The 15,696-nt window shown below is 45.1% G+C and overlaps 1 protein-coding gene across 1 annotated transcript in view; it reads left to right on the forward strand.

Moving 5' to 3' along the window:
- Positions 1-487: 487 nt before the first annotated feature.
- The window catches only part of apc2 (APC regulator of WNT signaling pathway 2), a 39,507-nt gene continuing 24,298 nt past the window's right edge, over positions 488-15,696 (forward strand). The window contains 2 exon segments of the mRNA XM_048252520.1: positions 488-617; positions 14,638-14,789. Of these exon segments, the coding sequence (XP_048108477.1) occupies positions 14,655-14,789 (135 nt within the window). The 5' untranslated portion in view covers positions 488-617; positions 14,638-14,654.

The raw sequence follows: 15,696 nt of genomic DNA on the forward strand, positions 1-15,696 counted from the left end.
ATTAGGAGTAGATATGGCATAGTGCCTTTGTCATTCATTTAATCTTAAATCAAAAGCTCACATTTGCTGAGTTTGTATTTGTAAACCAATTATTAGGCCTAGCCGACTCATTTGCCTATTGACATTGTACGGTAAAAGCACACAGATTGAGGATCATTCAAATATGGAGAAAAGTAGTCTATATGTTGTCTGTACTTGGTGCATTTAAATTGGTCAACACAGTGATCCAGCTAATCTTAAGTCTTTACATGTGAATGCATTAGTGTTTGTGACGCTCTGATGATTGATTATGCTGGCATACAGAAAATATACATTAACACATGTACTGATATACAAACGGTTAAAAAGGAACAGGTAGGTTATTTCTGGAGGCTCTATGATCACATTTACGTGTTGCACGACGTCAAGGTGAGGCCAGAGAGAGAGACAGAGAGACAGAAATAAAGAGAGAGAGGGAGAGAGAGAGAGAGAGAGAGAGAGAGGGAGAGGGAGAGAAGGAGAAAGCTACGCCACTGTTTCACTGTCACACATCAGAGTGCGCAGCTCGGTCCACCATCCCCGTGGCGATAGTCGCGCGGCCCCACGCCCTAATAACACAACGCAGCTTCTACGATGAGGTAAGTTTCCGTTTGCAAATTCTACTGTTGAGCGATTTCGTCCACCATTAGTGATTTTATGCAGGTTTGGATAGGGCCATGTCAGTTAACTGTGAGCTTTGTTCCTGGTCTGTCATGGAGACGGCAGCTATCGCTGGGAATCTCGAGCGTGGTGCTGATGCGAATACTAATAGCACGCGAGGGGCTGGAATATGCCGCGTGCCTCTGCTGTGATTCTAGATCCGATTAATGTAATTAGCTGTTTATAATGTATCTGTTTATCGCATGATATGTAACGCATGTGAAAAACAATAGCAGGAACAAAAACACGTTTTGACAGGCGAGTGGCAAGGTCGACGGTTAAACCGCTGGTGGGTGTCGGGAGTTCGCAGAGATACCTATTGATATAATTAGCTTATCGAGATATTGTTTTACCTGCGCCTGATTTTAGGTGTGTGACACAGATCCTATTACGTTATTGCAGCCCCTTCATCTGGGCGAAGCCATTTAGTCACACGCACTGGAAAAATAGAGACCGACTCCATTGCTGCCGTGATGCAGTCTCGGCCCCTTAGCATCATCTCGAAGCAGACACCGGCTACTGTTCCTCGGAAAAAAGGTTTTCATCTTGGTATTCTAGAGCACCAAAATGGGCTGTTCTGTGGTATAAATGTCAAGGTATTGCTAAGCGTAGTTCATTACGAATTATTGATTAGTGTTAGGCCTATTTTACGGGAACAAATGGGATAAATGCACACCGAAGATGTCTTATTCTGCACCGCATTTGCAACCAAAGCAGCCTAATATAAATTCCTTCGCACAAATGCATAGTCGATTGTTATAAAATGGTGGCTGTTTGAAGTTTTAAACAACATCACAAATATAATTCTTGCATATGATTGTTTAAGGCAGTCAAACGCAGCACACCACAGAAATAAAGCACTGGGTTAAAACTCCATCTTGCTTAAGGTGAGGATAGACGAGGAGCTACTCTAAACAAAGCAGAAAATAGGGTCAGTCTTGGCCAGCTCAATGCACTCCCTCTGATGTAGTAGGTAAACCACACACACACACACACACATACACACACATATTCTCCCACTCCCTTCTCTTTCTTTCTTAATGCTCACTGCATCATGACATTGTTGAATTCACATTTAAATAATAAATAATTAATAATTCACCTTTTAATCACAAAATGGGATGCTGTCTCTGGCCATATTTATGTTGGCTCAGAGTGTGTGTTGAGCTCATGTCTGTGATGTGTTGGTCTCAGTGTTGAGCTTGCGTCTGTTATGTGCTGGTCACTGAGCTCAGATGTCGTGGTGGTCATTTTCAGACCCCCGCCGTGTCTTTGTTGGTTTGGGGTCGGGCAGGGCTGGGTTGTGCCAGTGATGCTGTTGATACAAATTTACCCCCAGGGATGTACTGGGTCAGGAGTCAGCTGGGTGATTTAGCCAGGTCTGCATGTCTCCACAGACTAACAGGCCTCTTACATAAGCTTATGTAATTCATTTTGGATGGAGACAAGGACAACTATAAACTTGTGCATTGCTTAGTATTTTGTGTAGAGAAATATTACAAGCAGTGAGTGAAGGGGAGAGATGTGGATATTGACATCCCCAGTGAGTGAGGGCTCTTTGAATGAAGCCAAAAGGAAGATGAATTAGATTCATAGCAGAAGTCCATTTTCTGGCCCCCTGTCAAGATAATCTTGTGTTGGACAGATACTCGCTCTCACTCAACTCCCTAATCCTCTCTGCACTGGCTAGTGCTTGGAAATAATAATAAAAAACTCATCTCATTCTGACATATACTGAAAATCAGTCAGCCATCTTCAGCTCGTCTTATTGTCAAAGACCATCTGTGTTAGTTTGAAGATAGAATGATTTTGAAAACTGGAGAAGATTGGCGTTAGTTGGAAATCAGATCTAATCAGGCCCGTGCATTTAATAGAACATGTTGTTACAATGGAGTTGTGGCCCACAGAAATGGCAAAGATCCTTTCAGAATTATTAAATAATTGTGCCCTCTCTGCTTATTGGCTCTGTGCATTTAGTAGCGACCAACTTCTAAACCCATTTCTTGTTCATTGACATCGCTGTCATCAAGCACCTGAAGATGAGTACTTCAGTTGTACCAAAACGCAAGAGATACAATGTACTCGAGTGTTTTAAGCTTCTTAATGTCCGTGGGCGGCTCTAAGGAGCACTGCTGTGTGACGCTCTGCTCCGTTTGAAGTCGGTATAAAACCTTTTTCCTAAAAAAGCCAGCAGTGGCTTCACAAAGTAAGAAGGGCAGGATTCTCGGTGACTGACCACACGTTTTGGTACAATTGAAGCACTCATCTTCAGGTGCTTTTTAACAGCAATGTCAATGAACAGGAAACGAGTTTGCCCACTGTAGGACAAAAACAGAAGTTAGTCGCTACCTAGTGCACAGAGCCAATTGAGTTGAATAAATGCGATTTCATATTTTCATCGGTGATGAAGCTTTAGTAGAACTCTGATGAGTCATGAGTACTTCACACTCAGGATGTAGGCAGCAAAATGTACCTATTGGTCATGAAAAAAAAGATGTAAGCAGTAAACAGCATATGCTGTCAACAGCACCTGGGACCGGGTCACCCCTGGACTAAACTGAGCTTCTTTGTTGCGTTTGAAATGAAAAGAATTAAGTGGATCGATCAGACAGATGGACAGGCTATCTACTGCTCATCAGTCCAGCATCCGGAGTCCGATCAATGCCATGCAGAGACCCAGCCCAGGGACAGAGAGCCAGGGCCCATCCCGTTCTGCTCGGTACAGAGAGACCCAGCCCAGGGACAGAGAGCCAGTCCCCATTCCCTTCTGCCTGGCCGAGATGACACAATGTTTTTGCCTTTGACAATGGTCTTTCACGATTGGTGTCAGATGAGGCGATCATTGAGACATATTTATATATGTATATATATTATATATACGCCTTGTGCAACATCAGCGTTGGGACTCACCATTGGAGATTCCCAAACAATTCATGGTAGATGTTTGGTCAGTGTGTCATTGAGTATATCACCCTACAAGATTCATTCCACAGTTTGTGATGTTCCCGACCTTCATATTCAGGTCTGATGCTGAAAATATGTCGACTGTGACAAAATTGTCTGAACCCAGTATTACCCATCCCTAACGTCCCCATTCCCTGTCCTGGCGATCAGGAGCAGCCCTAATGTCCCCATCCCCTGTCCTGGCGATCAGGAGCAGCCCTAACATGCCCACCCCCTGTCCTGGTGATCAGGAGCAGCCCATAGACTGTATAAATTAGGGAGCTTTCCTACTGGCACGCCTGTATCCATCTGCATTATGAGAGCAGAGGTAATGCTGCTCATGTGCATTATGAGAGCAGAGGTAACGTTGTTCATGTGCATTATGAGAGCAGAGGTAATGTTGTTGTTCATGTGCATTATGAGAGCAGAGGTAATGTTGTTGTTCATGTGCATTATGAGAGCAGAGGTAACGTTGTTCATGTGCATTATGAGAGTAGAGGTAATGTTGTTCATGTGCATTATGAGATCAGAGGTAATGTTGTTGTTCATGTGCATTATGAGAGCAGAGGTAACATTGCTCATGTGCATTATGAGAGCAGAGGTAATGTTGACGTGACTCTCTAAATTGATGTGTCCCTAGACGGGACATTCCCAGTCCCAGGTCATTTGAGAACTTGCATACCATCGAGCCAAATCCCCCCACACACACACACACCCGGCCCCACCCCACAGGGCTCGTGGACCCAGTCCCTGCTGAGGGTGGATATGGATGGGGGTTCTGTGAATCCCATCCAGCCCTGATCATAATACTGTATTGATCCTCACTTAATGACCTCAGAGAAAAGTGCAAGTCATGGCTAGGATGGACTGATGGGAAACATTACCACCCCCACCCACCAATACATCCACCCCAACCCCCTCACCTCCACCCCAGAGGATGCTCGATGTGTAGCCTCTACATCATGAGTCCAGTCACTGTCCAGTCACATGCCTGGGTGCATGAGGTGGCCCACAGTGGGTATGCCTGCAGCACACCTGCTTTCCCCTGCACAGGTGAACCCAGAGCACTAATGATAAAGGCCACTGACACGGTGAACCCAGAGCAGTAATGATAAAGCCCACTGACATGGTGAACCCAGAACACTAATGATAAGGCCCACTGACATGGTGAACCAAGAGCAGTAATAATAAAGGCCACTGACATGGTGAACCCAGAGCACTAATAATAAAAGCCACTGACATGGTGAACCCAGAGCACTAATGATAAGGGCCACTGACATGGTGAACCCAGAGCACTAATGATGGGCCACTGACATGGTGAACCAAGAGCACTAATGATGGGCCACTGACATGGTGAACCCAGAGCACTAATGATAAAGCCCACTGACATGGTGAACCCAGAGCATTAATGATAGGCCACTGACATGGTGAACCCAGAGCACTAATGATGGGTCACTGACATGGTGAACCCAGAGTATTAATGATAAAGGCTACTTGACATGGTGAACTCAGAACACTAATGATGGGCCACTGACATGGTGAACCCAGAGCACTAATGATAAAGCCCACTGACATGGTGAACAAGAGCACTAATGATAAAGGCCACTGACATGGTGAACCCAGAGCACTAATGATAAAGCCCACTGACATGGTGAACCCAGAGCACTAATGATAAAGCCCACTGACATGGTGAACCCAGAGCACTAATGATGGGCCACTAATGATGTTGCCTAGTTGGTCGATCGTTCTGAGGTGCTTTTTCACCTCCAGGCGCTGGAATTCAGTTGTTTTCCTTTTGGAACGGTGAGACTTTGTGCATTGTGTTTAAATGGCAGGTGACTGTCTGTAGAACTATTGATATGCTCCACAAGTAGAATGCTTTAGTTGCTCCCAGTGTTGCTTGGCGACAGACACCCATGGACCTCGCCCAGATTGATCAGTGTGATCAGTCCACAGGCACGTGTGTGCGTCTGTGTGTTTGTATGTGTGTGTGTGTGTGTGTGTGTGTGTGTGTGTGGTGGATGTATACTGGGAGGAGGGGAAGGGGGACTGAAGATTATAGATTAGAAATTATCCTCATGTTAATTTTGGAGAGGAGAAAACGGTCCAGTTTGTTGCCAATAAGATAAGAACCTGCATGAATTCCATTTCCGGCAAAAGGCAAGTAAATCTACATAGTACAAATCATAGATACATATTGGTTATACGAGTGCTTTACAAATAAGCAGATTAAAAAAAAGTAAATGACTAAACAGCTAAACTGATCCCATGTTAAAGCTGCAGTTGGCAAGATTTTTTTGATCATATTCACTGAAACCGACACTGCTCCAACAGAACAACATAAATCAGCCGGTTTTAAAAAACACATTAAACATTTTGGCTAAGTCCCCTCAATCTGTCAGACTTGCCAACTGCAGCTTTAAGATACACGTCTATAGATGTGGGGAAGGAGATGCTGCCCTCGTTAGAAAAGAGCAAACTGATCCATTTTGCATAGCATTGAAGAACCTCTTTATTAGCATGCATTAGGATGAGGCCATGAAATTTTGATGTCCTTCTGGGGCGGCGCAGCTCAGGGGAAGGTGTCTTTAGTTCAGGCTGAATAATTGAGTAGCCTCACAGGGGACCTCTGGTCCTGACCGACTCGAGTCTCCCCTCTGCCTTCCCCTCCGTGTCGGACACTGTAGCACGGGCAGTGTTCCGGCCCCTGTGGCTTGAACCCGGTTTCACAGGGAAAAGGGGAGCGAGTTCCTGGACACTAGCATTGGTGAGAATGGAGAGGTGCAAGTGATAGCACCCGCCTGGTGCCTGCCTCCTGACTCGCCTGGTGCCTGCCTCCTGACCCGCCTGGTGCCTGCCTCTTGCACGTGGAAATGAAACCATGCCGTTCAATTACCATCAAACTGGTGGAATAATTGCATTGAAACCATGCCATTCAATTACCATCAAACTGGTGGAATAATTGCATTGGAGAAATTCTAATCAACAGCCTGGTAAATGCAATTAATCTAGGGGTCTGTTTCTGATAGTCTGTCATAGCCATCGGGGAGGTCTTGACTGTGACCTACATACTCTGCAGGCAATCTTGGCAGTCAGCCGATATCGGTTCGATCTTAAACAAAGAGGCCAAAGAATAGTATAGACATGTACTATACTCTCACAAAAGATAACATATTCAATGTTTTTATTTTGTGAGGTTTTGCTTTGAACATTTAGACCCTCTATTGTTCTTCATGTGTAAACACCCAGGTCTCGATTACTGTGGTTAGATTCCATTTGTAATGACAGCCACTGTGATTTGGAAACACCACTGGTGCTATAATTGGGACCTCAGTCAGGACCATGCCCAGAAAACATCAACAATGAACATAAACAACAACACACACGGATGCTGAGCGTAATGGACGCACAATAACACACACGGATTCTGATCGTCACGGCGACGCCTCAGAAGGGAAGCAGAGTGCTCAGGCATGCTGTGGCTGCTTAATGGCAGGTGGTGTTACCAAGGCAACCAGACGATCTCGGAGTGGATAGCAGGATGAATGTGTGTGAAGATGTGTGTGTGTGTGTGCGTGCCTGTGTGTGTGTGTGTGAGGGAAATCCAGGGCTGCTTTTGGCCCTTTGTTCCTCTTGCTGTCTCCTCACAGCAACCGTGCGCTGGAGCGAAAACACGCTCAGGATTGAGCTTCACTCTCCACGAGAGGACAAAGCTGTAAATACTACATCTGTCTCATTAGGCACAAATGTGTACAGTATGTGCTCTTCAGACTGTAGGAGATATATTCAGTTCAGTATAAATAAACACTGGAACAGGATTCTGCCATATGGTTTCTATGAGTCTGTGACTTCCCCTTAAAAGAATCCAGTAACATTAAAATGCCTGAGTAGGCTACACACATCCGTTTCTGACAAAATGGCTGCCTCTCTCCCCTACACCCCCTTCCTCTGCCATGTCCCACTGTGACGGAGCTCCATCCTGGGTTTGATGTTGATTAGCTTCTGTGCGACGCTTGGCTGAGCGCGGGCCGATATCACCCATTCGACGCGTCTCTGGCCTCAGCCTCTGTTCCGCACACATGAGTGGACATGGAGCATCGCGGGGGTCACGCCTGGTTATATCACAGTGGGGTTCGTCCCTAGCCACAGGGCACGGGCACTGCTCAGTGGGCACAGAGTGGCATCGAGCGCAGATGTCTGCCACACTGGTCACCCGCTGCAGTAGCTCCGCATTTGTAGTTGTTGTTTTGCTTTGTTGTTGTGGCCTTGTGGTGTTCTGTGGTGGGATTCTATGAGGTGTACTGTTCTAGTGTGTGTGTGTGTGTGTGTGTCGGTGTTGATCAGTCTCAAATGGCGTCTTGGACCACACTTTGTAGTAATCACAGAAACAGCAGGGGTGGCGCTACTGAGCGCGTGCAGAAGGCTGGGGGTTGTAGGATCGCTGGCGCTACTGAGCGCGTGCAGAAGGCTGGGGGTTGCAGGATCGCTGGCGCTACTGAGCGCGTGCAGAAGGCTGGGGGTGGTGTGTGTGCTTGATGCTGCAGAGGAGACAAAGATAAACTCAATATGAAAGATGGCGGCGCAGTTCAAAAGCTGATTTTTCTCTGGTGAGCCTTGATGCATTATATATCGACTCGACAGGCATGGTCAGGAGGTCAAGCAGGAGCAATGGAGGCACACACACACACACACACACACACACACACACACACACACACTAATATACGCACACGCACACACATGCACAGACACACACACTCACAGCAGCAGCTCTTAGGCTTGACATTTACAGTAAGCCTGAGGACACAGAGAGAGAAATACGGTGTGTGTGTGTTTGTGTGTGTGTGTGTGTGTGTGTGTGTGTGGAGGAAATGCGTGGGGGTTGGGTTAGGGGCTGAGGATCATTTTGATGGGGTGTATCTGTAGCGTTTTAGCACCTTTTCTCTGGGAGAGCGGGAGGGGTGGGGGATTGGCTGTTTCCATAGCGACTGCTTTGGAGCCGTGCCCCTCTCATTGGCTGAGCTCTAGCACTCTCTTGGCTGTCCCCCTCGGGAGAAGATCTCCGCACAGATTACCCAGCCAGCCCTGCGGTAGCTCACACACACATATACATACACACACACACACACTGTCTCATATACTGTACACACACACACACACTGTCTCATACACACACACACACACACACACACACACACACACACAAACACACACTGTCTCATATATATATACACACACGCACACACACACTGTCTCATATACACACACACACACACACACACACACTGTCTCATACACACACAAACACACACTGTACATTTTCACATGCACACACACACACACACACACACACACACACACACATTCTGTATATGCAGTGAGGAGAGAGATTGGAGAAGACAAAAGAGAAATAACTAGTACTACTCCTGACACTAATGTGTCACAACGATTAAGGCGTCAGCCTCAGCCAATGAAGATGGAGGCAAATCCATGGTCCAGTTCCCCCCTGAACACACACACACACACACACACACACACACATCACATGTATTCCCAATGTATTCCTTTATTCCTTTTGATCAGAGAAGCAAAGTGAAGCAGGAGAGATGCTCCAACTGTGTTATGTCCCAGTGGAATAGACCACATGGCACACACACACACACACACACACACACACACACACCGCATGGCAAATCTGGCTCCAACATCAGTGGCCTGCCTTGCTGACAGCTCCCTGCATTGCTGGTAATGAGCTCCTCAACGCCTTCTTTTATATGAGATGAAGATGGACAAACTCATCTGTGTGTGTGTGTGTGTGTGTGTGTGTGTGGCTTGATGGTCTTTTGGGCCCCCACCATCGACTTCAAGGCAGTGCGGTCACCGTCGACTAACCATAACCATAACCATACTGTAACCCTTAACTAACCCTAGCGCCTTCCAGGCAGCGCTGCCTTAAAGTCGACGGTGGCGTCTGATGGTAATTTTCATGTACCCCAGTTATCTTGAAACTCAGTCAGGATGAATGGTCAATCAGGAAACAGGCTTTATTCTTTACAATGATGCGCATCAAGGGAGAGCCACAAGTTTCACCAAGAGGATTCACCCGTATCTCTAACTACACAGAGGTGTATACTAACTTTATGTTACAAACAAAAGAAGGAGAGACCTCTAGGTCCAACCCAGTTTGAATATGCAATAGAAAAGGAGGATGAGGATTAGGCCTTCATCAGGTCTGGTCAGCTTCTATTGTCTTTTAATTAAAACTACCCCCTTTCCTGGGAAGTTCCTCAGAGGCCTGGCCCCTCACTGTTCTACAAACATTAACATTTCACACCTGGTGATAGGCAAAGGCCTCTAGACAGGCAAAAGACAGGCTTTCATTGAATTCAAGGATAAACAAAGGATGCTGGCGTAGGACATGGACAGGAGACATACAGTAGACTATAAAGCTCATTCACAATTCTCTCATCCCAAAAGACCATAGTTAGTGTGTGTGTGTGTGGTGGGGGCCCAAAAGACCATAGTTAGTGTGTGTGTGTGTGGTGGGGGCCCAAAAGACCATAGTTAGTGTGTGTGTGTGTGTGGTGGGGGCCCAAAAGACCATAGTTAGTGTGTGTGTGTGTGGTGGGGGCCCAAAAGACCATAGTTAGTGTGTGTGTGTGTGTGGTGGGGGCCCAAAAGACCATAGTTAGTGTGTGTGTGTGTGGTGGGGGCCCAAAAGACCATAGAGCGTGTGTGTGTGTGTGGTGGGGGCCCAAAAGACCATAGATCGTGTGTGTGTGTGTGTGGTAGTGGGTCCAATAGACCATAGATTGTGTGTGTGTGGTGGTGGGGGCCCAAAAGACCATAAAGTGTGTGTGTGTGTGTTGTGGTGGGGCTCAAAAGACCATAGATCGTGTGTGTGTGTGGTGGGGAGGTGATGAGGGGTCCTCAGCATTTCACAGCATATATGGCGATATGGGGCTTAATGTAGTGGCTTACATAGTCATATATCAATACTGATTGAAAAATATATTTAGATATAAACATATACTGTATTTATATGAAATTGGTATTATAATTGCAATTGAAACCTTGTGGGCAGAGTTGTCCTTCAGAGCCCCTATAGACCTGTGACCTTTAGACCTGTGACCTTTAGAGCCCCTATAGACCTGTGACCTTTAGACCTGTGTCCTTTAGAGCCCCTATAGACCTGTGACCTTTAGACCTATGACCTTTAGAGCCCCTATAGACCTGTGACCTTTAGAGTCCCTAAAGACCTCCATGCAGATTCAGCTCTGGCCGGTCCTGGGCCAGCACAGGGCCAGATCTGATGGAGACTTATCTTCTTTGACATGTGACAGGATGGAAACATCCCCTCAAATGGAGCATGAATATCCCTCTTTGTGAGCTGACCATTAGCTGTGTCCATGCATTGACCGTGCGAGGCTCTATTAGTGTTTTGATTGATTAGCTGGGGCTGCATGGTCTTTGCATAACCATCTGACATCACAGGGTGTGTGTGTTTCCCAGCAGCCTGCTGTCTGGATGGGTATTGTGTTTGTGTCTGGAGAGAGACCACGGGGTGTGTGTGGGTGTGTGTGTATGATTCTAGCTGTCAGGCAACTGGCAGACAAATTATGTGTCTGAACACACAGAGCGATTCTGAACACACACACGGAGCGATTCTGAACACACAAACGGAGCGATTCTGAACACACAGATGGAGCGACTGTTGATGTAGGTGTGCATGTAAGTACTGCCACTGAATTTAGATATTATCAAATTTGGTTTTGCTTTTGTTTTGATTGTGCAAATTAAAAGGGACAAAGGTAGAGAAATGAGGGATTTATTTATACAGTACAAGTGCTTAAACATACATAGCACTGTTCTTTCATATTCAATGTGAAAATAATAAAATAGCAAGGTGATTTTGTAAAGCAAGGATATCTAAAGTGAAGACTGGCTCTGCGCCCCAGTTATGTGCCATTGGCTGCCCTTCACAAATCTTGTGAGAGCATCAGGAAGCTTTTTGATGTATGGTGACTTGGGGACCTCTTTGATGTATGGTAGCTGTAGGCGTTCGACTGAATGGGTTGTGCTAAGGTCGGCAGAAACGCCTATGACGTCCTAGAGCCACCTCCCCCATCGCTGCTGAGGAGGAGAGACTCACCTCAGAAGGACAAAGCCTTCAGGCCCACACACACATGCATACACACACTCACACACACTCCGCATGCACACAGCTCTTAACAATGAAGAGGAGGAGTAAAATATTATGTGAGTGGATCGCCGTAATTACTCCTCCCAGTATTGGATCAAGGAGTCCGATTTTCTCTCCAGTTAGCTCCCGATTTTCATTTTGATATGCGTTGCATTCCATATCTCCACATGAGTGTGAGTGTGTGTGCTTTGCGTTCCATACTGTATATGCACATGAGTGTGAGTGTGTGTGAGCACTGTGTGTACAGTGATTTAATCTGCTTTAATTCAATTGTTTAATGATATTGTCATTAGTGCGACATTGCAGAGGATTGTGTGTGTGTGTGTGTGTGTGTGTGTGTGTGTGTGTGTGCAGTGTGTGTGTGTGTACAGTATATGAGACAGTGTGTTCAGTGCTGTCACCAGCCACGAGGCGATACGGGCGTGAATAATTTCAATCTGTCTCATGATGTGTGACAAGTAGCAGCCTGGCACACACACACACACACACACACACACACACAACCACAGCCACACCCACAGGCACACAGATGGATTGGCCTCATTATGCACCAAAAGAGTGCTGAGGTTTGAAGCGTAGGAAGCTGCGTCTGCTTTTCTCTGGCCAGTCAGGGGGAAATGAATCCCCAGGTGACCCCAAACTAGGTGAGCGTGGCTGCCAACCTCGCTCCAGGTGAAACACAACAGCCTGGCTGACCACAACAACACCGCTGTTTCATAGGGATTTAGTGTATACTTGTTGATGTTATATATATATATATACATCAACAAGTATAAGAGTATATATATATATATATATATATATATATATATATATATATATCAACAAGTATAAGTATATATATATATATATATATATATATATATATATATATATATATATATAACAACAATAACAACAATATATAACAACAACACCGCTGTTTCGTAGGGATTCAGTGCAGCTACAACAGTATTATATAGCACACAGTTACATTCTACAAACTACACAGCGAACGAGAGACTGAATCCCCTGTTCTCCACTGAAAAGGTGTCTGAATCCTCCACTGTAAAGGTGTCTGAATCCCATGTTCTCCACTGAAAAGGTGTCTGAAAAACCCTCTTAAATTTGTTCTTCAGACCAGTACAGACTAGTATTACTATTAAATGCGGTAAACTATATACAATCTCCATCAAATACAGACACTGTCGATGTTGCAAATGGTTGTTTTGTTTAAGTATCAAGAATGTTAAATGCAGGACTGTATATTGACATGAGCATGTCTGTAACACTGCCTCCACTGCGATGCTTGCTCACTGTATTTCTCCAGTCATACAAATGATATACAAACGGTGGATTCAGGTGTAGCCAGGCGCAAACATCCATCACAACAGAGATAAACTCTATTTGACAGCCCACTGAGCGGACTCTATAGTCTGGGAGAGAGATGAAAGCCAGGCGTCTTAGTGAACACAGTGAAAGCGCTTCATCAACGATATTATGATATTACTTTCTCCGTTATTTCATCTCTCTCAGCTGCCGATCTATGTCCGCACTTCTACTCATCGTTATAATAAAAGAAGATCTCGTAAATTATTTATAAATTAGATTTAACATCCAGCACAAGGTTATTGATTAGAGATGTTATTAAATCCCAGGTTTTATTAAATTGTACAAAATCTTAGATTCGTTGGTGCCCTTTCCATTGATTGGCTGTTTTAATGCTCGTGCTGTAGTTTACTGTAACAATGTGAGAGAACAGAATCTCACAGAGACATTCCACACTGTCATTGGTCATACTGACATTCCACACTGTCCTTGGTCATACTGACATTCCACACTGTCCTTGGTCATACTGACATTCCACACTGTTATTGGCCATACCATCATACTGACATTCCACACTGTCATTGGTCATACTGACATTCCACACTGTCCTTGGTCATACTGACATTCCACACTGTTATTGGCCATACCATCATACTGACATTCCACACTGTCATTGGTCATACTGACATTCCACACTGTCATTGATCATACTGACATTCCACACTGTTATTGGCCATACTGACATTCCACACTGTTATTGGCCATACTGACATTCCACACTGTCATTGATCATACTGACATTCCACGCTGTTATTGGCCATACTGACATTCCACACTGTCATTGGTCATACTGACATTCATACTGACATTCCACACTGTCATTGGTCATACTGACATTCCACACTGTTATTGGCCATACCATCATACTGACATTCCACACTGTCATTGATCATACTGACATTCCACACTGTCATTGGTCATACTGACATTCCACACTGTTATTGGCCATACCATCATACTGACATTCCACACTGTCATTGGTCATACTGACATTCCACACTGTTATTGATCATACTGACATTCCACACTGTCATTAATCATACTGACATTCTACACTGTCATTGGTCATACTACTGACATTCCACACTGTCATTAATCATACTGACATTCTACACTGTCATTGGTCATACTACTGACATTCCACACTGTTATTGATTATACTGACATTCCACACTGTTATTGATCATACTGACATTCCACAGTCATTAATCATAATGACATTCTACACTGTTATTGATCATACTGACATTCCACACTGTCATTAATCATACTGACATTCCCCACTGTCATTGGTCATACTGAACTTATACCGTCCTACTCTAACAGGGACTTTCTCTCATGTCTTTGATATTATGCCTCATCCATCCAGTTGATATATATATATGTGTGTGTGTGTGTGTGTGTGTGTGTGTGTGTGTGTGTGTGTGTGTGTGTTCGTGTTCCAGGGACCCAGTGGTGTGATATGGCGAACGCGTCGTATGACCAGCTCGTGCGACAGGTAGAGGATCTCCGCAAGGAGAACTCTCACCTGCGCCGGGAGCTGCAGGATAACTCCCATCACCTGTCCAAACTGGAGAACGAGACTTCCGACATGAAGGTATGGCAGCTCACCAGGGACAAAACACACCCCTTCACACCTCTGGATTCATATCTGTATGAATGATGAATTTTACATGATTTATTAGCACATTTACACATGTTACACATTATTCTGCATCTAGATTATGACACACGTTACACATTATTCTGCTTCTACATTATGACACACGTTACACATTATTCTGCATCTAGATTATGACACACGTTACACATTATTCTGCTTCTAGATTGTGGATGCATTCAATTGCATGAGTTTCCTTCCTTTGATATGCTTGGTGAAACATGGGGATTTTGGAGATGAAAGGATATAGACTACAAAATGCCGATGCTTTCTTTACAGATGGCTTACCTCGCTAATAGGCTATAAGATAACCATGCTACGTTACAGATGGCTTCCCAGGCTATCCCCTACTGAGCCTGCCTAAGGCAGATGGGACCCCCCTTCTAAGTACTCTAAGATTTTGCTCAGTGGTTTCCCAATTTCCTATAATGCACCTGGAGATAGTGTTCTGTTTGTAGCCTTATGTGAATAAATACAAAATGAAAAGGAAGCGTTCAACTGCTTGAGTTTCCTGCATCTAGTTTTAGCTGTGATGAAGGCTTTGTTCTTAGTCTGTTCAGTTACCCCCTGGCGTGGTAGATATAGTGAACTACGGGATGTCCTGGGCTCTTTTGCCGTCTTACTGAGTGATGAGTCTGACGATGTCCCCTCTCCCCCTCTGCGGTGACCCAGTTGCTCTAAATGGCCATAACACTGTTAACGGCGTGTGCCTGCACTGTCCAGAGAGACCGATGGCTCTGCTCACGTGACCTCACTACTGCTCTCCTCTCTCAGACACCGCTCTGATCTCTCTCTTTACTCATCCCTCTCTCTCTCTCTCTTTCTCTTGTCCCTCTGTTTCTCT

The sequence above is a fragment of the Alosa alosa genome, chromosome 9 (genome assembly GCF_017589495.1).
Source record: "Alosa alosa isolate M-15738 ecotype Scorff River chromosome 9, AALO_Geno_1.1, whole genome shotgun sequence".
NCBI lineage: Eukaryota > Metazoa > Chordata > Actinopteri > Clupeiformes > Clupeidae > Alosa > Alosa alosa.